The 19,717-nt window shown below is 52.3% G+C and overlaps 1 protein-coding gene across 1 annotated transcript in view; it reads right to left on the bottom strand.

The window, feature by feature from the left end:
• PLLP (plasmolipin) overlaps nucleotides 1-12,018 on the bottom strand; it is a 36,204-nt gene extending 24,186 nt beyond the window's left edge. The window contains exon 1 of the mRNA XM_084812144.1: nucleotides 11,767-12,018. Within this exon, the coding sequence (XP_084668270.1) occupies nucleotides 11,767-11,895 (129 nt within the window). The 5' untranslated portion in view covers nucleotides 11,896-12,018. The remainder of the gene's footprint in view (nucleotides 1-11,766) is intronic.
• Between the last annotated feature and the right edge of the window lie 7,699 nt (nucleotides 12,019-19,717).

Below are 19,717 nucleotides of genomic sequence, written 5' to 3' on the forward strand. Positions count from 1 at the left end.
TTGGTGTTATTCAACTTTTTAAAATTCTTACACATATTTACATACTGTTACTCATAAATGACAACAATGTATGTTATTATCTTACAAATCATATATTTTAAAAAATATAAATGAAAGGTTTTCATGAGATATGTTGTATCCCCATACATTTCGTTATTACAATTTATGTATGTGTCCGCATCTCTTATAACGGGTTAGTTTAACCTCCGATTTGCTAGTAAAACTGAATTACCGTGTCACGAAATGATGCATGTCTAAAAAGTGTGTCACTAACACGAAAAGTTTGGAAAGCTCTGCTCTAGGGTTTCAAGCAGGATTCTCAAACAAGGAAAAGGAGCTGCAACTGGGGAAACCATCGAGGAAAGAAGGTAGTCACCTCCCCTGACATAGGAAAGTGAGCATATAGGAATGTCGGAAGCTGCCAAGTCAGACCCTTGGTCCATCTGGCCCAGTACTGCCAACACTTATTGGCAGCGGCTCTCCAGGGTTTCAGGCAGGATTCTTTCCTAGCCCTACCTGGAGAAGCTGGGAAGTGAACCTGCGACTGGCGTGCAAAGCAGGTGCTCGACCACTGAGCTACGGTTTCTCTAGCACTGAACTATGGACCCTCTCCTAAAATTTCCACGGAGGTACAGAGCTCCATCTTCCTCCCACAAGTCTTCTGTTCTGCAGGTGAGCTCCTAACCCACTAGGCCACACAGCAGCTGGCCTCTTTCTGAAGAAGAAAGTTAAGGCTTTCAAGGATCTGCATTTGGCTTAAAACGGGAAGAGACAAAGAGCTCTGTTGCCAATGGGTCCTGATCTCATAGAAACAGCTCATCCTTTCCCACAATCTTGTCTCCCTCTCCCTCTCCCTCTCCATGTCTTGCTTGCAGGACTGCCAGCCAGCCAGCAATAATCTTAGCTGATTTAATCATAAATGTGGTAATGGATTAAAGCTGCGTGCAGTTGCGTAGGAAGAAAACAAGACTGGAATCATAGTAGGGTTGGAAGGGGCCTACAAGACCATCGAGTCCAACCCCCTGCTCAGTGTAGGAATCCAAGTCAGAGCATCCCTGGCAGATGGCTGTCCAGCCTCGTCTTGAATGCCTCCAGTGTGGGAGAGCCCACCACCTCCCTGGGTCATTGGTTCCATTGTCGTATTGCTCTTAACAGTCAGGAAGTTTCTCCTAATGTTCAGCTGGAATCTGGATGCCTGTAACTTGAGCCCATTATTCCATGACCTGCACTCTGGGATGATGGAGAAGAGATCCTGGCCTTCCTCTCTGGGACAACCTTTCAAGTACTTGAAGAGCGCTATCCTATCTCCCCTCGGTCTTCTCTTCTCAAGGCTAAACATGCCCAGTTCTTTCAGTCTCTCTTCACAGGGCTTTGTTTCCAGTCCCCTGATCATCTTTGTTGCCCTCCTCTGGACCCTCTCCAGTCTGTATGCATCCTTCTTAAAGTGTGGTGTCCAGAACCGGACACAGTACTCCAGATGAGGCCTAACCAGTGCTGAGTAGAGGGGAACTAGTACTTCCCGGGATTTGGAAGCTATGCTTCTAATAATGCAGCCCAAAAGAGCATTTGCCTTTTTTGCAGCCACATCACATTGTAGTAGAAAGTGAGCGTACTTTGTTTCGAGGCTACGCAGGCACGCAGCTCAGTGACCAGCCCCTCAGAAGAGTCATCAACTTCTGTGTGACAGAGGAGGGTGGGTGTGATGGCACCTTCCCAGCTGGTGCCGGCCACCCACGACTTTGCAAGCAGCCGTTATCAAAAATATATTGTTTTAAAAATCTGCCGATCGATGAGTAAGAGGCACCTTTTTGATTAAAGAGGGTTTTTTTTTTAATGCAATTCATCTAAACCAGAGGCACAGAACCTCTGGCCCAGGTGCCAAATCCGGCCCTCCGTGGTTCCCCAGAGGGCCGGGCTCCCTACTCTTCCCCCCCACACACACCGTTTGGTGGTTTCCCGGCTTTTGTGCAGATTTCTTCCCACTCTAAAAGGGTGAAACGTCTCTCCCAAACTTTGCTTACTGGCAGTAAGAGCTTTAAGCTAAAACAGGCTGCTATTTTGGCTCCCACCACCACTGGAATGAGCCCCCCCCCCCCGCCCCAAGCATCTCCAAATTGGAATTGGGACTTCCGGCAGAAAGAGATTTGACACCCCTGTTCTAAATGAACAAAAGCGACAATCCTAGTCTTGCCAACTTGGGAGTAAGTCCCATTGAACTCAAAGGGGCTTACTTCTGAGTAGACTTGTACTGGATTGCACTGTACTTGACTAAAGCAGCCTTCCCCAACCTGGTGCCTTCCAGATGTGCTTGACTTCAGCTCTCATAATCCCACAGCCAGGGAAGGGAAGGGTGGACTAGCAGTTGCAGCCCCCACCCCACCCCGGCTTGTGAAGGTTAGCCGCCACCCACCCCTTCTGACTCTGGGCAGTCTCCATCTCACATTTTGCCCCCTGCTCTACTTTTGCCAGGTCTTTCAGGACCACAGCAGCTGCAGCAGCTCGGAACTGAAGGAAAACCCAAGAAGGGGGGGACATGCGAGGCCATCACGCGCCCACTGGCCAGCGGCATAGTGGAGCCGGGGCTCGCAGGGTCGAAGCGCTGAGACATTTTCCTTAGCAGGGACGATGACATCACCTGCCAGCCCCTTCGGGCTCCCCTGTTCCCTCGGAACACAGCGGAAGTCCTCACAGTAGCTAGTGGGGGACTGATTTTTCCAGTGGAGGCTCATGGCTCCGATCTCAGGGGGGAGGTGAATCCACTCCAGGTTTCAGTCAGAACTCTAAGTGTAGCATCCAGTGTTAGTCCTGTACAGAGCTGATCCACTGAAATGAATAAGACTTTAGTCAGTCGTGACTAACTTCAGACTCTATTATTTCAATAGCTCTACTCTATGTAGGACTAACACAGGATACTACCCTAAAGGAGGTATTCAGGGCGCAAAGCACCTTGGAGAGCTCCTTCAGAGTTCTGACTGGTCCTGACTGAAACCCGGAGCGGATTCACCGCCCCACTGACATCAGAGCCACCGGCCTCCGCTGGGTTTTTCTAGCAGCAATACACAGTTCTCAGCGATCCCTGTTTTCGGGGTGTCTTGGTCTTGAAGGGGCAATTCAGACCCGCCACATTCACAAAAAGACCTGCTCCCGGTGGAGACGAGAACTGCTGCAACTGGCTTGTTGATATGGATCAACACAGCAGCCTGGATTTTGGGACTCCCCTTGCGTGACGTGGCTAAGGGGGCTGCACGATGAGCGCCTGCCCTGCCAAACCGACCACCACCCCACTGGCCTCCACCCCGGTCCTTTTTCTGAGACAGGCCCGGACGGCCTCGGCTGGGAGACCAAACGCTTCGCATCTCTGCTCCACTTTCACTCGCGCCTCTCCAAATTGTTCTCGTGGCTGGCATAGTACAAATGCTTGCAACGCCCACACTGCGCCCTCCTCCACCTCCAGCACCGCAATTCCGCAGACTGAGCCACGAGGGCTGCATCTCGACCGGGCCGGCCACTGGGTGGGAGTTTGCCCAGGAAGGCACCGGGCAGTGCAAGTGCTGCTGCAAGGGAGCCGGGCTGAGGGGCTGACCGCATGTCCCGAGTGTGCTCACGCAGAGGCCAGCCCCATCCCGCTGATCCGGGCCTCCTCTCCAGGAAGTGCACTTTGGACTGCGTCCTGATCATGAAAGAACAGGCAGTGAGCAGGGTTGTCGCTGGGGCGGGGGGCGCGGTGAGACCCAGGCCCCTGGAATTTCTGCATGTTCAGCTCCTTTAAAATATTCGGCTCCTTAAAAAAAAAAAAGAAGTCTTGAGCCCTCTAACATACAGTGATAGGAGGGAAAAACACAACCCCTCTAACATCCATGGGTGAAACTGGGGTTCATTTACTTACTTTCAACATTACACACCAAGGCTCACTGCCCAAGACACCCCCCACACCAGGCCTGCAGTCGGCACCCAGCAAGGTCGGGAAAACGCCAGGGCTCCAGAGAGCCCAACCAGGGCAGATGCCAGGAATTTGTTTAGTGTTGTGATTATTGACTTTCAAGGATCTGACACTCTCAGCACCAGGCAAGGCCGCCCTGCAAACGGCGGTGTCGTGCTAAATTTTGAAGTGCAGGCACTCATCATGATAGGCCCCTCAGCTACGCCCTTAAGGAGAGCCCAAAATGCAGACAGCTGCACTCATCCCTCTCTCTCGCTCTCTCTCTCTCAGTATTATGTCTTTTGTAAAGCAAATGGGCCATAATTGCCCATTCAAGACCAAGCCACCCCAAAATACTTTGGGATAACCATGTATTGTTTCTGGGAAAATCCAACTCCCTACCTCCAGCTACTGTACAGAGTGCAGCTAAGCTCGGAGGAAACAGGGTAGTCTGAGGGGGCTGGAAGATGTCGGCGGCGTCCCTGCCAATCAAACGGTCCCAGCACTTTGACCTTGTGAGCCCTGCCTCCACCACCCCACTGTCTGCGTGTTGCTGAAGCGTCTTACATAGGAAGCCACCTTATTCCAAATGGTCCATTTACCCCGCTGCTGTCTCCACCGACAGGCAGGGTCTTTTCCAGCCCTCCCTGGAGATGCTGAGGACTGAACCACGAGGCGCTTTTGCATGCAAAGCACGTGCTCTGCCCCTGAGCTTTGGCCCAGCCCTTCTCGGCCTGGGCACACAGGATGGGATGCATTTACCCTGAAACAGTCTGTCCTTTGCTGACCCCTCTGAAGCAGCCTGCATTAATAAACTGACCACAAGATTTTTTTATGAGCGCCTTGGCTATTGGGCAGTATAGAAATGCAATCGATCGATCAAATCAAATAAAAAATGCACAGGTGTAGAACCACTTTCAGCCGGGGGGGGGGGGGGGGTTCAGTTTCGGGGAAGCTCCTGGGGGCTGCATTCCCAAGCTGGGCAGGGCTGAAGCCAAAGAGGGCAGGACCAAAATGCCAGCACAATTTACTTCAAAGCTCTCACTCCTCGTGACTGAGCCCTATGAGAGGCATTTCAACCTTGCAGGTTTCATTTCAGCCAGGAAGTCACCAGACTACTGGCAGTCGAGGGAAAGCAGATGGGACCATGGCAATCGCTGGGGACCCTCAGAAGACCAGACTGGGAACACAGGTAGGCTGGATTTGACCCCTGGGCCTGAAGTTCAACAACCCTGATCTAATGGCACCCAGTGCCAAAAGCCAATTATATTTTTGTGGTATGGTTTTCATTTCTTTCTCTCTTTCTTCGCTGGCATTACATATCCTTTGTTTCTTCTTACAGCGTCAGCTACGGTACTTTGCAATTAACATGAAGATGACACCGGATTCAAGAACTGCGCTGAAGCTAAGTAGATCTCAATCTGGACACCGGATCAGAAACTGGGAGCCCAAAGTGCACAGACCCAGGGCGGGATAAAGGCAGGATGTTTGAGCAAAATAATAAAATACCTTGGGCGGTATCCAATGGTAGTCCTACGTAGACTACGCCCATTCACTTCAGTGGGTGCACTCTGTGTAGGAATACTACTGGCTACTGCCTTACCATTTGGACTCGTACCATGACCTATCCTGGAGATCAGGGTGAGAAACAGACCCATTATATTAAAGTTAGCAAGAAAGAAAAAGAATAGGTCATTTCCATTCCAGCTCAATATTTATTAATGGGTAACACAGTCCTGTGGGCATCAAGCACAGCACTGCACGATCTTTCCAGCACAAAAAGCTATTTAAAGACTGGCGCTGGCATACTCCAGGGCATTTTGCAATCTGCAGTACCCACATCAGCCCAGTCACAGACCAAGAGGACTAGAAGCATGGGCAGAGCTGGTCACAGCAGTGGGATCACACCCAGTTGGAAAGTGACTGGCCTCTTGCAGCTTTCCAAACAGGGCTGGTACCAGAGGGGGACTGCCTGGGCTTTGTCCAAGGCCCGCAGATGCAGCAGAGGACATTCCCTGCTTTTGCAACCATTTCTTTTTCCCTTAAAAGCTTCTGGGAATAAACACCCTGAAGTCCCTTTGTCAGTCTCTGACAATTCTCCCTGCTGCTTCTCTGTGGTAGTCCTTTCCCCAGCTTCTTTTCTTTATTCTTTCTTTCATTCTTCCTCTCTCTCCTTCCTAATTGTCTAGTTCCTTTTGTTTCCTTCCTGGGTACCTGTTAACCATTATTATCCAATTGAGCAAAATAATTGCGGACTGTGCAAGTAATACCAGCTAGTTCCATCATGCAGCGACAAGGACAGATCTAATGGCTGCATGGGAAGAGGGCTCAGGATATGAGGGAATAAATACATTACAACTGGGGTCAGCATGGAGGCTAGGCATGGGACAGTGATAATTACCTTAAGCAGCTGCCATTCACAGAACTTGTTGGGTGATAACACAGACATCATTGGAACCATATGTACTGTGATTTTTTTTTTAAAAAACACCCTTTGTCCTTATTCAGACCACAGGAAATAGAGTTGAATCTCTTGATGAATTGTACTTCAGGAAGTTCGCCTTGATATTGGTCTTTGAAACTGAAATGTTTCCCCAAGGGTTTCTGAACACTGCCACTCCTGATGTCAAATTTGTGTCCATTTATTCTTTTTGCAAAAAGACAGGCCTGTTTGTCCTATGGAGAACGCAACAGGGCATTGCTGGCAAATGATGGCATATATCCTATTGGAAGATGAACAGGTATTCGACCCCTGATGCTGTAGATGGCATTATTAGGCCCTGTATTAATATTGCCATCGTAGATATGGGGAAAGAGTTAGCATCTGTGTCTACCACAGGGTCTGGTTCCTGTCAATGGCCTTAAGGTCATTCTTGAACAAAGCAAATTTAAAGGATATCAATGTGAAATTACTGAAGTACAATTCATCAATAGATTAAAGTCTATTTCCTGTAGTCTGAATAAGGACAAAGGTTTTTATTACCACAGTACATTCTGTACGTTTAATTGGCTCACCATCGCAATTATGTCTGTGTTATCACCCAACAACGATTTGTTAGTGGCAACTGTTAAGGTAATTATCACTGTCTGTACTTTGTGCACTCCAATTCCCTTTGACAACACAGTTTACATCTCCACTGCCACCCGCCCCCAAGCATGGATATATAAATCTGACTGTTTGAGGATAACAGTTCATGCATCTGATGAAGTGCACAGTTGTCCATGAAAGCTTATGCCAGAATAAACGTGTCAGTCATTAAGGTGCCACAAGACTCTTCGTTGTTCTTGATGAATTCCAATTCGCCGGTTTCACACTGCGATAGTCCACAAGAGCTTATTATCGCATAATAAATTTGCTGGTCTTCCACAAGACCTTTTGCTGCAACAGACTAATGTGGCAACCCTTTGGGAAACAACATATGAAACTCCCCAAAAACAGGAGTGCAATAGCCACAAAAGCCTCCCCCCCCCCATTATGGACTTGTGCATGCACACACACACACACACACACACCTCCTCTCAGGACCAGCCCAGCTTCCCCCATCTCACCTGGGGTAGCAAGATTTTAAAAGGAACATGCAATCAGAAGAATTCCCTGCAAAGTTGCTTTATGATGTTTGGATGGTGCCAGCCGCAAGGCGGACACATGCACACACCTCACAAGAGGAGGAGGAGGAGGAGGGGACTCTTATCTCTGGGTTGCACCTTGCAGAGGTTGCGTCATGTTGTGTAGTCACCCGCAGGGGTAAAATGTGCCAAGCAGGCCCTGGTGCCTCCGCGACTGGCCCTCAGCCCTGCTCCACCCTCCCGTAGGATCTAATCCAGCCAGTGGCGGCTGGTGGCTTCAATGTCAGTGGGGCACTGCAGGTACTCCGGGGTTAAGTCAGACCCCATCTGACTGGCTCTGACTGGAACCCGGAGTGGACTCATCACCCCACTGACATCGCAGCCACTAGCCTCCACTGAATCCAGCCTTCCTCAACACGGCACTCTCCAGATGTGTTGGGCCAGCTGGGGAGGATGGCAGTTGTAATCCAACACATCTAAGGGGCCCCGAGTTGAGGGACGCTGGCCTGAACAGCTTCCATGAAGTGGGGAAGACGGCAATGTATGCCACTGCAGAGGTGGGTGCAAGAAGCTGGGCCCCCAGAAACAGCTGCCTCGGACAGGCAGAATAAGAGGGGCAGGGGCTAATCAGGAACCCCCAAAAGGAGACTCAGGGTCTCAGACTCAATTAAGAATGCCCTTGATGGGGGGGGGGGAGAAACACTGTTCTTCATCAGAACATAAGAAGAGCCCTGCTGGATCAGGCCAAGGGTCCCTCTAGTCCAGCATTCTGATCACACAGTGGCTGACTAGCTGTCGACTAGGAACCCACAAGCAGGGCATGAGGACAACAGCACCCCCCCACCCATGTTCCCCAACAACTGGTGTACACGGGTATACCTCTGATACTGGAGGCAGCACATAGCCCTCAAGCCTAGTAGCCATTGATAGCCTTTTCCTCCAGGAATTTGTCTAACCCTCCTTCAAAGCCATCCAAGTTGGTAGCCATCACCACAGCTTGTGGTAGCGAATTCCATAGTTTAACTATGTGCTGTGTGAAGAAGTCCTGCCTTTGATCTGTCCTGTCTACTCCCCCCCCCCGCCCCATTCCTCCAAAGCTCTGAGATGAGGGGGGGAGGTGTGCCCCCTCCATTCCCCTCCCCCCATTTTCAGCTACCTGCTAGGTGTACAGAAGAGGGAAAGGGGGCTGCAATTGGGGAACCCATCAAGGAAGACAATTGCTTCCCCTGACATAGGAACGTAAGTACATAGGAACACTGACTGGCAGCGGCTCTCCAAGGATTCAGGCAGGATTCTTTCCTAGCCCGACCTGGAGATGCTGGGGATCGAGCCTGGGACCGTGGGCGGGCAAAGCAGGGGCTCTACCACTGAGCTACAGATCCTCCCATACACCTGTGATGTGGGCAGAGGGGGTGGAAGGCAAACTGAGTTTCACCTTAGGGAGCAAAAGACCTAAAGCCTTCACTCACCAAGCCTCCCTCACTCCACAGCCTCATTCTCCCTGAGCTGGCAGTCCCAGGTCTGGGCTATACCACTTCTGACTGTGGGGGGCAGGGCTCACGTGACTGAATGTCCCCCCACAGCCCCAAACCAGCTTTCCATGTAGAAAACTAGCGCCTCAGGGAGAAGACCAGGCTGGAAGCTTCCTCACTAAAAGGCTAGTTTTCTCCATAGAGGGGGATTTTTGCACCAAGGAGCATTCTGTCTTGTGAGCCCCCTCCCGCAGCCAAAGTGGTACACCCCAGAGACAAGTTGACCATCTCAAGGTGAGGTAGGCTGAAATACACACTCAACCCTCCCCGGAAAGAGGAGGTGCCAGAGAAAACGCTGGGAATTTCCTTCATCCTGCCCTATGACCTCCACAAATGCAGTGGTGCAGCTGGGTAATTTTAGACACTGGACTTATCGTCTTGCCTGGGTGGGGCGCTTTGGATGGTGGCGTGTAGCACTTCACTTCCGTCAACATGGGGTAAGTCTAGCCTGCTGCATTTGGGGGTCCTCCTGCTCACTGCACTGAATGGGGCCTGGGACATCTCCCCAAAGTCCTGCCCTGCCCCTGGGCACCGCTACATTACAAAGAATGAGAGGACGAGTCCCTGCCTGGAGGGGCTTACCATCCGGGTGGAAACAGATAGACAGAAGAGATCGTGCTCTGTTCTTCTGTTAACGCAATGTTGGATTAGAGCAGTGCTCCCCAACCCGGCCCCCTCCAGATGTGTTGGACTACAAGCCCCATCATCCCAAACCAGCATGATGGGGATTGTAATCCAACACATCTGGAGGGGACCAGGTTTGGGAAAGCTGGACAAGCATCACAGTTGGGACAAAGATCTATCTAATCGACACGCTCTCCTGAGTCGGGGCCCCAAAAAACTACAACAGGCTCAGAAGCCGCTCCCCCGGAATTCAAAATGTTTGAGAAAACTCTAAGTAGAAGACTAACATGTCAGAGGGGAAGGTTCTCCTCCAGCCCTCTCTCTATGCTCTGCTAGTTTTCTATTTGCAGGGAAGAGTTTGTTCTTAGACAGGGAGCATGCAAAAATATGATTCCCCCCCCCAGTCTGACATTGTGCAGGTAAAAGGTACTCTGTACATGCTTAGAGGCACTCATTACTTTACATGGCACAAGAGTTCCAACAGAGGAGTACCAGGAAGCCCCCTCCGTACCAAAAAACTGATGTGGAAGTCATGCCACCCCCACACTCCAACCGCAGCCAGGTATGAGCTAGCGACCCACATCGCGGTATGACGCCCAGTCCTAGCTCTCCAGCAGCCTTCGTGCCTGCCTCAAGGTCCTAGTCCCCCCATGTTAAGCCCTTCGCCTCTTGTCCTATGTCGAGGGTAGCCAGATGCAAAGCAGAATGGGCTCCTGTCAAAAGGGGGAGCAGGGCAGCTTCCCATGAAGGCGTGAAAGGCGCATCCGCCCCAATTCCCTCTTGGACGGTTAGCGTGGCCTTCTTTTGCACCTAGCCCCGCTGACTCCATGCCCAACTTAGGATCGCCCCGACAGCTTCTCGCCTCTCCACTACCCCGGAACGGTCCATCCATCAGTCCCCCATCTCCCGTTCTTGAAACAACTGCTTCCCAGACCCTGTCCTGAATCACCCCCTCACCTTCTCCCAGTCTCCCCTTTCTTAATATCAACCCATGCCTTCCCCCCCATCCCAGCCCAGGCACGGGTGCCTGCCGCAGAACAGAAACCTTCTGGCACAAAAACCAGGACACATCTCGGCCAGGGCTGGCCCAAGCCTACCAGCAACATAGGTGACTGCCTAGGGCAGCTGGGCGGGGAGACTCTTCAGGCTTGCTGGACCTATTTTGTTTTTTACTGGAACCCCAAAGTACCAACCAGAACCAGGTGCAAAACATGACTCGGGCAGGTGGGGAGACCCCAGAATAAAGGGCCAGGGTACCTCTGAGCACATCCTCCGCCCAGGAATCTGTGATCCACACCAGAATCAAGCTGACAGGTCCTTTTGTGCAAAAATCCACTCCTGGCTCCCCCCACCCAAAGCAGTCTTTTCCAGCCCCCTGCTTCAGGGGAAACACGGCTTTTAAGCGGTGCTCTTGGTAGGGGGCTTCCAGATAGCGCCAGCAATCAGAAGGCGCGGCGCAGCTATTCGGATGGAAGAAAAAAGACGGGAGAAGCGGCGGGGAAACACGGGCGGGTTGCAAGTGGATGACGGTCCTTTCCGGACCCCCTAGAAGTCTGTGATTAAGGCAGGGCGATGGCACAATGACAGCCTCGCCTGGAAGCCCCCTTGGACAACCGGGAGCCAGAACCCCCCGCTGCTCTCCTGCAAGTCACCCAGAGCGCCGCCAGTAGGTCCCGTTCTACCTTCTGCGAGCCCTGAATCCGCCAGGTCCTTCGGGATTTATCCGGTTGCCCCCCGACCTAGAGCCTCCTGGGGCAACAGGATCTGGGCAGAGGACAGATTCCCTCCCGCTCCTCCACGCCCCGGGCTCCATCCACTTATGGCGCAGGGGGAAGGGGCGGCGTGGCTGAAAAACAAAAACCTGGGGAGAAGGAGCCCCCCACTCCAGCCGCCCCAAGCAGCACACTCAGAGGAGCCCAGGCTCGCATCGAGCTCCTTGAACCACCCCCGGCGGCCGCTGCTCTTCTCCCCAGGGCGCTGCAACGCGCCGAGCGGCGGCCGGCATCTCCCGGGGAAGAGAGGAGAGGCGCTCTGCACGTGCTCAGAGGCACGCTCCTCTCCCTGAGGCGGCTTCCCGCGGCGGGAAGTGGGGCGGGGCGCTCAGAGCCCCTCGCCGGCACTCACGATTTCCACGACCATCAAGACGCCGAAGAGCGACCGCAGGAACTCGAGGTCCAGGGCGGGGGAGCGCGGCGCGGGCGCCCCGGCGGGCGTGCTGGTGCGGGTGCTCACTTTGGCCGGGAACTCGGCCATGCTGCCGGCGCCCCGCGCAGGGGGGGCTCGGCTGGGCGGGGGGGGGTCCGCGGAGGCCGGCGGCGGCGGAGCTGGGAGCGCGGCTGCCGCGCCGTCGAGCAGCGGCGCTGGTGCGGGTGCCCCGAGGGCGCGCCCGGCCGGTGCGCGCGGGCTGGCGAGGCGGAGGAGGAGCGCGGGGCCGCGCCGCGCCGCCCAGCCCCGCGGGAGCCGGGAGGGCGCGCCCGGGCGGGGTCTCCAGGCAACGGCCTTAACCCCTTCCCGCCGCCCGAGGCGCACGGCCGCGCGCCCCGCCCGCCCGCCGCCGCTGCGAAGCCGGCCCTGCTCCGGCGCCTCCGGGCGGCCGGACAGGCGCTTCCGCGAGGGCAGCTGCCCTCCTCGGCCGAGGCGCAGCTGGGCCGGACCTCGGGGCTGACGCCCGGGAGCCCGCGCCCCGGGGGCCCCGGATGAGCGGCCGGCGAGGAGGACCCCCGGGTAGCAGCCGGTGCGAGGCCTGCGGAGAGCTGGCCCGCGGGAATGCACGGGGCTGACGTCAGTCGCGGCTCGCGCCCGCGCTCATTCCTGTCAGCGGGTCTGCTCGCGCGGGCCTGCCATCGGACCCTGCCCCAGGACAGCCGAAGCGGGCTCCGCGCCGCGCCCGTGCCCGCGCCCATGGCAGGGCTGTGGCGTGAGGGAGCCCGGCGCGCGGAATCGCGCCGCGCTTCGGGAAGCCTGCCCTAAAGCGGGGCTAGCGACCCTCCTAGCGCGTGAAGGCTGCCGAGACAGCTGCGCGACAGGGGCGGCGGGGGAGAAATGCGGGCGGCGCATTTCGCGGCTGAAGTAATGCGCGTGGCCATGTCTCGCTCCTGCGCCGCTGGCCGCGTCTGAAGCCCGAGTCCAGAACGGCCTTGCCGCGCCGTTGCCCCCTGGCGCGGAAGGGAAAGCGCCCCCTGCTCCGTTTCTGGGCACCGGGCCGCTGTTTCAAAAGGGCAGGAGCGGGGCTGGGGAAAAAGAGCGGGCAAGCCCGTTCCCTCCCCTGCAGCGTCTCTGGGCCCTGTCGCACCCATTCCCACGTTCACAGACGGGCCTTCTCGCGCGGGCGTGTGGCGCGCCCGCCTGCTCACATCCGGCCCGCTGCCCGCCTGCTCCCGCGCGACGCGCCGAGAGTTGCCACGCCGTGGCCGCCAGCCAGAGGGTCACTTGCTTGGGAGAAAGCCCCTTTGAGCTCAGTGCGGTTTACCGAGCGAACCTGCGTAGGTCTGGGCTGGAAGGCTGCAGGCCAAGGGACACTTTACCCAGGAGTACGTCCCATAGACTCAGCGGGACTTGCTAACGTGCTTAGGATAGGGCTGTGTAAGGCAGAATACCCCACATGCGACTGACTCTTAAATACTGCATCTGATGAAGTGGGCTGTTAGTGTTTGAAGTGACACAAAAAACCCTATTTTGTAGTAGTGCTTTTATATGCCACCCTTTTCCTCCCAGGAGGCCAAGGCAACTGACATGACCCCCCCCCTCCATTTTATCCTCACAACAACAACCCTGTGAGGGAGGTTAGGCTGAGAGTTAGCGACTGGCCCAAAGTCACCCAGGGAGCTTCATGGCCGAGCGGGGACTAGAACCGGGGTCTCCCCAGCCCCAGTCCAACACTCTCGCCACTGCGCCACCCTGGCTCTTCCTTGCTCTTGCTGCAGCGGCCTAACGAGGCTCCCTTTCGGAAATGAAATACTGCTTTTGTGAGGAGGCGGAGGAGATCTGGGACAAACGAGGAGGCAATAGAGCCAGGCGGGGTCCCACTTTTCATCTGGCCTCTGTGTGGCTGAGCAGCGGTGCCCTTACGACGGGACTTGGGGGCACACGTCTGGGGCCCGGCTAAGCAGAATGAGCAGGAAGGCCGCCCAGACCAGCAGGGCTAGTTCCCACATCTGGCAGGAAGTGAAGTATTACCGTCCAGCGTTACCTAGCTGCCCTGCCTCCCCAGGAGGCTTTTAACAGAGGTGTGATGCTCAGGAGCCAGTAGGCGGAGCTTTGCAAGGCGTGGCGGAGCCCATTCAGATGACCAAGCCAGGCTGGTGGCTTCGATTTTGGTGGGGCGATGAGTCCCCTCTGGGTTTCAGCCAGAACACTAAAGGAGCTACTCAAGGTGCTGAACCCTATCCCCAAAATAGCTCCCCCCCCGCTCACATATCAGATGGCTGCCTCCCTTCTACTGAGTTGAAGAGCAGCAAGACACTTGCATATTAAGGGGGAGAGACCTAACTGAGGTATCAAGTGACAACTCTGCCAGCTTCCAATCCATGTCGACCCAACTCTAACGTTGCCTGTCTCTTGGTCACACTAGTGGGGTGACAGTGTTATTTATTTATTTATTTATTTATTTATTACATTTCTATACCGCCCAATAGCCGGAGCTCTCTGGGCGGGTTACGAAGTGTGATGGGAGCTGGTTTTTAGATATGAAGACAGATGTGAATGGGGCTCCACATTTATTTATTTATTTATTTATTACATTTATTAATCGCCCATCTGACTGGTCACCCAGCCACATCAGTTTCCATGAACAAAAATGGATCTCATAAAGGTGTCTGCAGCTTCTTTGTTGTTATCCATCATCGCCTACTAGTGCAGCTAATAATAATAGCGGGCAGAGCTGGCGTCAAGGGTAGGCATGGTTGGGCACCTGCCAAGGGCCCACACCCCAGCAGGGGCCCACTGACAAGAGACCCCTGGAGCTGCTTTTCCTCTTCCTCACCATGGCAGCCTGCTTGTTCCCCCGCCTCTCACTTTGGCCCAGACTACAGTGGTGGTGAGGCGGAGGAGCAGGAGAGGCCAGGGCCTGCCTGCTCCCTGGCTCTCCGCCTGCCCAGCAAGCACATGGAAGCAAGGATGAGAAAGAGGAGGGGGAGCCAGAGCAGCTGGGGACCATGGCCATGAGAGGATGGACCCATGGAGCCCATGGAGGGTGTCTTGAAGGGCCCCCCAAAACCTGGAGCACTTCCTGGGAGCAGCATCAGTCCTTGGATGGCAGAGCATTCTGAAAAGATTTGCATCCTGTTCAGCATTTGCCAGAGTCAGATAGCCATTGGCCATGCTGGCTGGGGATGATGGGGGTTGCAGCCCAACACATCTAGAGGGCAACTGGTTGGGGAAGTCCATTCTAGGGGTTCACGCACAAGTTTCCCTCACTTTATTCTCACAATGAACCCCGTCAGGTACTTTAGGTTGGCAGTGGAGGCTGGTGGCTCCGATTTTGGTGAGGCTGTGAATACAACGTGTCAAACTTATTTGGGGGGGGGATTCAGCACCTTGGATAGCTCCTTTGGCGGTCTGGTGGGAACCCAGAATGGATGCATAGCCCCACCAAAACTCAAGCCACCAGCCTCCACTGTACGTTGGATAATAGAAAGGATGTTCGAGCGCAACACAGCTCATTTCCTTTCATTCATTACATTTCTATACCACTCAAGAGCCACTCAAGCTCACTGGGCAGCGGCAAACCTTAAAACCTTAAAAATACAATACTTAATATAAAAAAAACACTGACATACAAAAAATAAAAACAATGCTAACAATCAGCGGTAATAAATTCCAGGACCCATGAAAAACCCTATCATATGGTATCAAATGCCTGGGAGTAGAGGAAAGTCTTAACCTGCTGCCAAAAAGATGACATTGTTGTCACTGGGGAGTGTTCCATAATTGGGAGCCACCACCGAGAAGGCCCTCTCCCTTGTTGCCATCCTCTGAACCTCCTCCTGTCAGCTACATGTTTGGTGAGTGAGAGAAGAGGCCCCACGTGCATACCAGCCCAGTATCTCAGCAGTGCCCCAGTGCCCCTGGTACTCTGTCTCAAGAGTCAAGTGACTCTTGAGACAGAAAGTCCTAGATGTGCCTTTACTCTGGTGGTGAAACTACAATAATGATACATTTCTAAAATGTGCTGCTTTTTTATGACATTCCAAATCAACTGCCTAAGGTGGTTGTCTCACTCTGCCTAACGGTCAGTCTGGTCTGGTCCTGCTTACTGCTGACACCTGCCCTGGGCCCTCTACTCAACACCCCCATGTTGGGTTCAAGAACCTCCATTTAAATTCCCACAATTCAGGATGTCGGAGAAATTTGCAGCTGGTTCCAGTGAGTCTGGATTTCTATGAATCCAGCCTGTGGTTTCCACAGTGGACCCACTTCTTCTGAGTCATGGGGATTCTACCAACTCTCAGATCAGTTTTTTACGGGGGGAGGGGGCTTTGTGCAATTCTGTTTGTTTGCAAATGTGCACTTGGGCTAATGTGCATTAATGGTAATGCAGACTTCCATTAATGTACATTAGCACAAGGGTGCATTAGTGCTAATGCGCATAAGCACAAGGGCACATATGCAAATGAATGCAATTCTCATATAAAAAATCTGATTCCGTCAATGAGTGGAAGATGGAACGGAAGGTGCTTGACAATCTGCAAAACACAAACGTAACGGATTTAACAAAATCCCTACCCACAATGCCCTTAATGTAGCATCACTCTGGGATACTGTGGGAAAGTTGGGGTGGTAAACACCTAAACTTTACATCCAGTAACTCCCCCAACCATGCCATAAAGTAAAATAACCAGTGGTACAGCTAAGTAATTTTAGACCCATTGATCTTATTGGTGAGATGGGGGTGTTTGGATGGCCATGAACATCAGTTCAGTTGTGAAGTTCTCAACAAACTTTTCTGCCCCGCCCCAGCCGCCATTCCATGCTTTACAACTTCTTCTACATTCCTGATATGTTGCGGGGGGGGGGGGAGGGGAGGCTGTTTGTCAACCCTGATTTTTTTTTTTTCTTAAAGGAAATAGTCTGAGCATAAGCAATTTTGCATTTTAAACTCCCTTGAACCATCATGGCTACAGGAATAAGATGGGAGTTTACTTCCGCTGCCCTGATGCTAAACACTTGGACTTGCAAATAAGTGCCATTTTGTTGCAGAAAAGGATAACAGACGCTGGAAGTAAATATAATAAAATGGGCATCTGTAACCATGCACATGCCCTGCTGGCTGCTTCCTGACTATAAACAGTTTTAAAATAAGAGGAAAATGATGAGCCGCATCAGCCCAGATGCTGATGCCCAGGCTTGTTTGCAGCCGCCCTGCCATCACCTGCTGCTCTGTCAGTGGTCATTTGGGAACCTCCTGGACTTTAGCCCCAAGATCCAGTTTTAGCTGCACTGCCAACTATAACATTAATCCACGCTATATGGGCTTCACCACACCATATTTGCGTTTTATTCCACAATTTACCAGGGCTTCTGCTTCAGGATTCTATGCAGGATTAAAGATCGGCTTCTTACACAGGCTGACACGGGCTGCAGGTTCTCCTCAACCTCTGGGGCAGAGAGCAAGAAAGCGAGCTGTGAATCAGTGAGTCTCCCGACAGATCCAAAGCCTCTCTCTCTCTGCAAAGCAGTATGGCGCTTCATTGCTGTCAGCTCTTTACATGGGGGGTTATCATCTTCTTCCCCCCGTCAGCTCTGTGCTTGCTTTGAACCTCTCCTAGCTCAGCCAGAAAACTCTCTTCCCAGCCCAGGTTAACAGGCAGACATGCGGGGGGGGGGGGGGGAGCTGTGATTTTCCTGCTCCGCCCCAGTCAGTATGCTTCGCTTCTTCCCAGGCTGAGGTTATTGTGCAACTGCACAATTACATAAGAACATTAAAGCAGATTTACATTTAAGGAGTGCATTATCTCCAATCTTTTTAAAAGTGGGATAAAGTTCAAAAACCGCTGGATGTGCCCTGGAGGTTGACGACCTTGTGTAAAGGACCTGTAAACTTCTGTATGCGACCAATCATGAGCCTGCAATAAAAGCCTCATGTAGAAATGCTCTACATTCCCATTTGTGCTTTTTACAGAACACACACATAAAAATGGAGATAATGCAGATCAGTTTTCCCATCAGCCTAGCTGGGCTTCTTTTTCTTATGGCTTCTGCAAGCATTTCTTAGTGTGCTCCACTAGGTGGCAGACTTCTACAGCCTAACATGTAGAACTGATGCACAGTCAGACACCCCTTGTTGCCATCCTCACAACAACCCTGTAAAGCAGGTTGGTATTATTATGAGATCTATATTTGTAGATTGATTTTGTGGCCAATTCATATCGGGGACTTCTGGACTCATAGTTCAGTCGCTTAGCCTGCACAATCCACAAATTCATTGATTTGTATTTATTTAAAATATTCCTTGGTCGCTTTTCAGAGCAGGAGCCTTCCCATGGCTACATCATATATGGACATAAAATGTGATCTTCCCAACCTGGTTTTCCTCACAACCTTACTGTGGGAAGAAGTGGCACGTCTAGGAGGAAATCAGCCGGTAAGAGGGAAAAATGCTTAACCCTTCCCCTGCTTACTAATTCTTCCTCACAAATCCCCCCTGAGATGGTTTTTAACCATCCCACTCCACTCAGCTCTGAAGGCAGAAGTATGCTTATTTGAGCAAAATGCAACCTTGGGAGATACTTTTGCAGGGGAGAATTAACAGGCCCGAGTGCAGGTGAAGCACTTTCATCCACCATCTTGTTTTCCTCTGCACGTGCCACTCCTGTCTGCCCTGCATGCGTGTTCCTTCAGCAAACATGGATTTGGGAGCATGCCTTGGATGAGATCATGCCTCGTTCTGCCCCAAGTTTATCCTCATCCATTCTTGTGCATGTCATGCCTGAACCAGCAGCAAGAAAACAAAATTTTACAGTAGCATAAATCCACAATGCAAGGAAATCGAGGAAAACAACAGAATGGGAAAGACTAGAGATCTCTTCAAGAAAATCGGAGATCTCAAGGGAACGTTTTGTGCAAAGACGGGCATGATAAAGGACAAAGAAGGCAGGGACCTAACAGAAGCAGATGAGATTAAGAAGAGGTGGCAAGAATACACAGAAGAACTATACAGGAAAGATCTGAATGTATATGATAGCCATGATAGTGCGGTCACTGAACTTGAGCCGGACATCCTCGACAGTGAAGTCAAGTGGGCCTTAGGAAGCATTACTAACAACAAAGCTAGAGGAGATGACAGTTTTCCAGCTGAGCTATTTAAAATCCTAAAAGATGATGCTGTTCAAGTGCTGCACTCAATATGCCAACAAATTTGGAACATTCCACAGTGGCCACAAGACTGGAAAAGGTCAGTTTACATTCCAGTTCCAAAGAAGGGCAATGCCAAAGAGTGTTCAAACTACCATACAATTGAGCTCATTTCACATGCCAGCAAGGTGATGCTCAAAATCCTACAAGCTAGGCTTCAGCAGTATGCGAACCAAGAACTACCGGAAGTACAAGCTGGGTTTCGAAGAGGCAGAGGAACTAGAGATCAAATCGCCAACATTTGCTGGATCATGGAGAAAGCAAGAGAATTCCAGAAAAACGTCTATTTCTGCTTCATTGACTACGCTAAAGCCTTTGATTGTGTGGATCACAACAAACTGTGGCAAATTCTGAAAGAGATGGGAGGACCAGACCACCTTACCTGTCTCCTGAGAAACCTGTATGAGGGTCAAGCAGCAAGAGTAAGAACCTGACATGGAACAACCGAGTGGTTCAAAATTGGGAAAGGAGTACGACAAGGCTGCATATTGTCACCCTGCTTATTTAACTTATATGCAGAGTACATCATGAGAAACACCGGGTTGGATGAATCACAGGTCGGAATTAAGTTTGCCCGGAGAATTATCAACAACCTCAGATACGCAGACGATACCAGCCTAATGGCAGAAAGCGAAGACGATCTAAAGAGCCTCTTGTTGAGGGTGAACCAGCTTTTGCACTCTCCGCTTTCACCTTCAACAAGAGGCTACTCCCGGCAATCTTA

This window comes from Heloderma suspectum, chromosome 8 (genome assembly GCF_057233095.1).
Source record: "Heloderma suspectum isolate Gila_16-S chromosome 8, 16-S_ref, whole genome shotgun sequence".
NCBI classification, from domain to species: Eukaryota; Metazoa; Chordata; class Lepidosauria; order Squamata; family Helodermatidae; genus Heloderma; species Heloderma suspectum.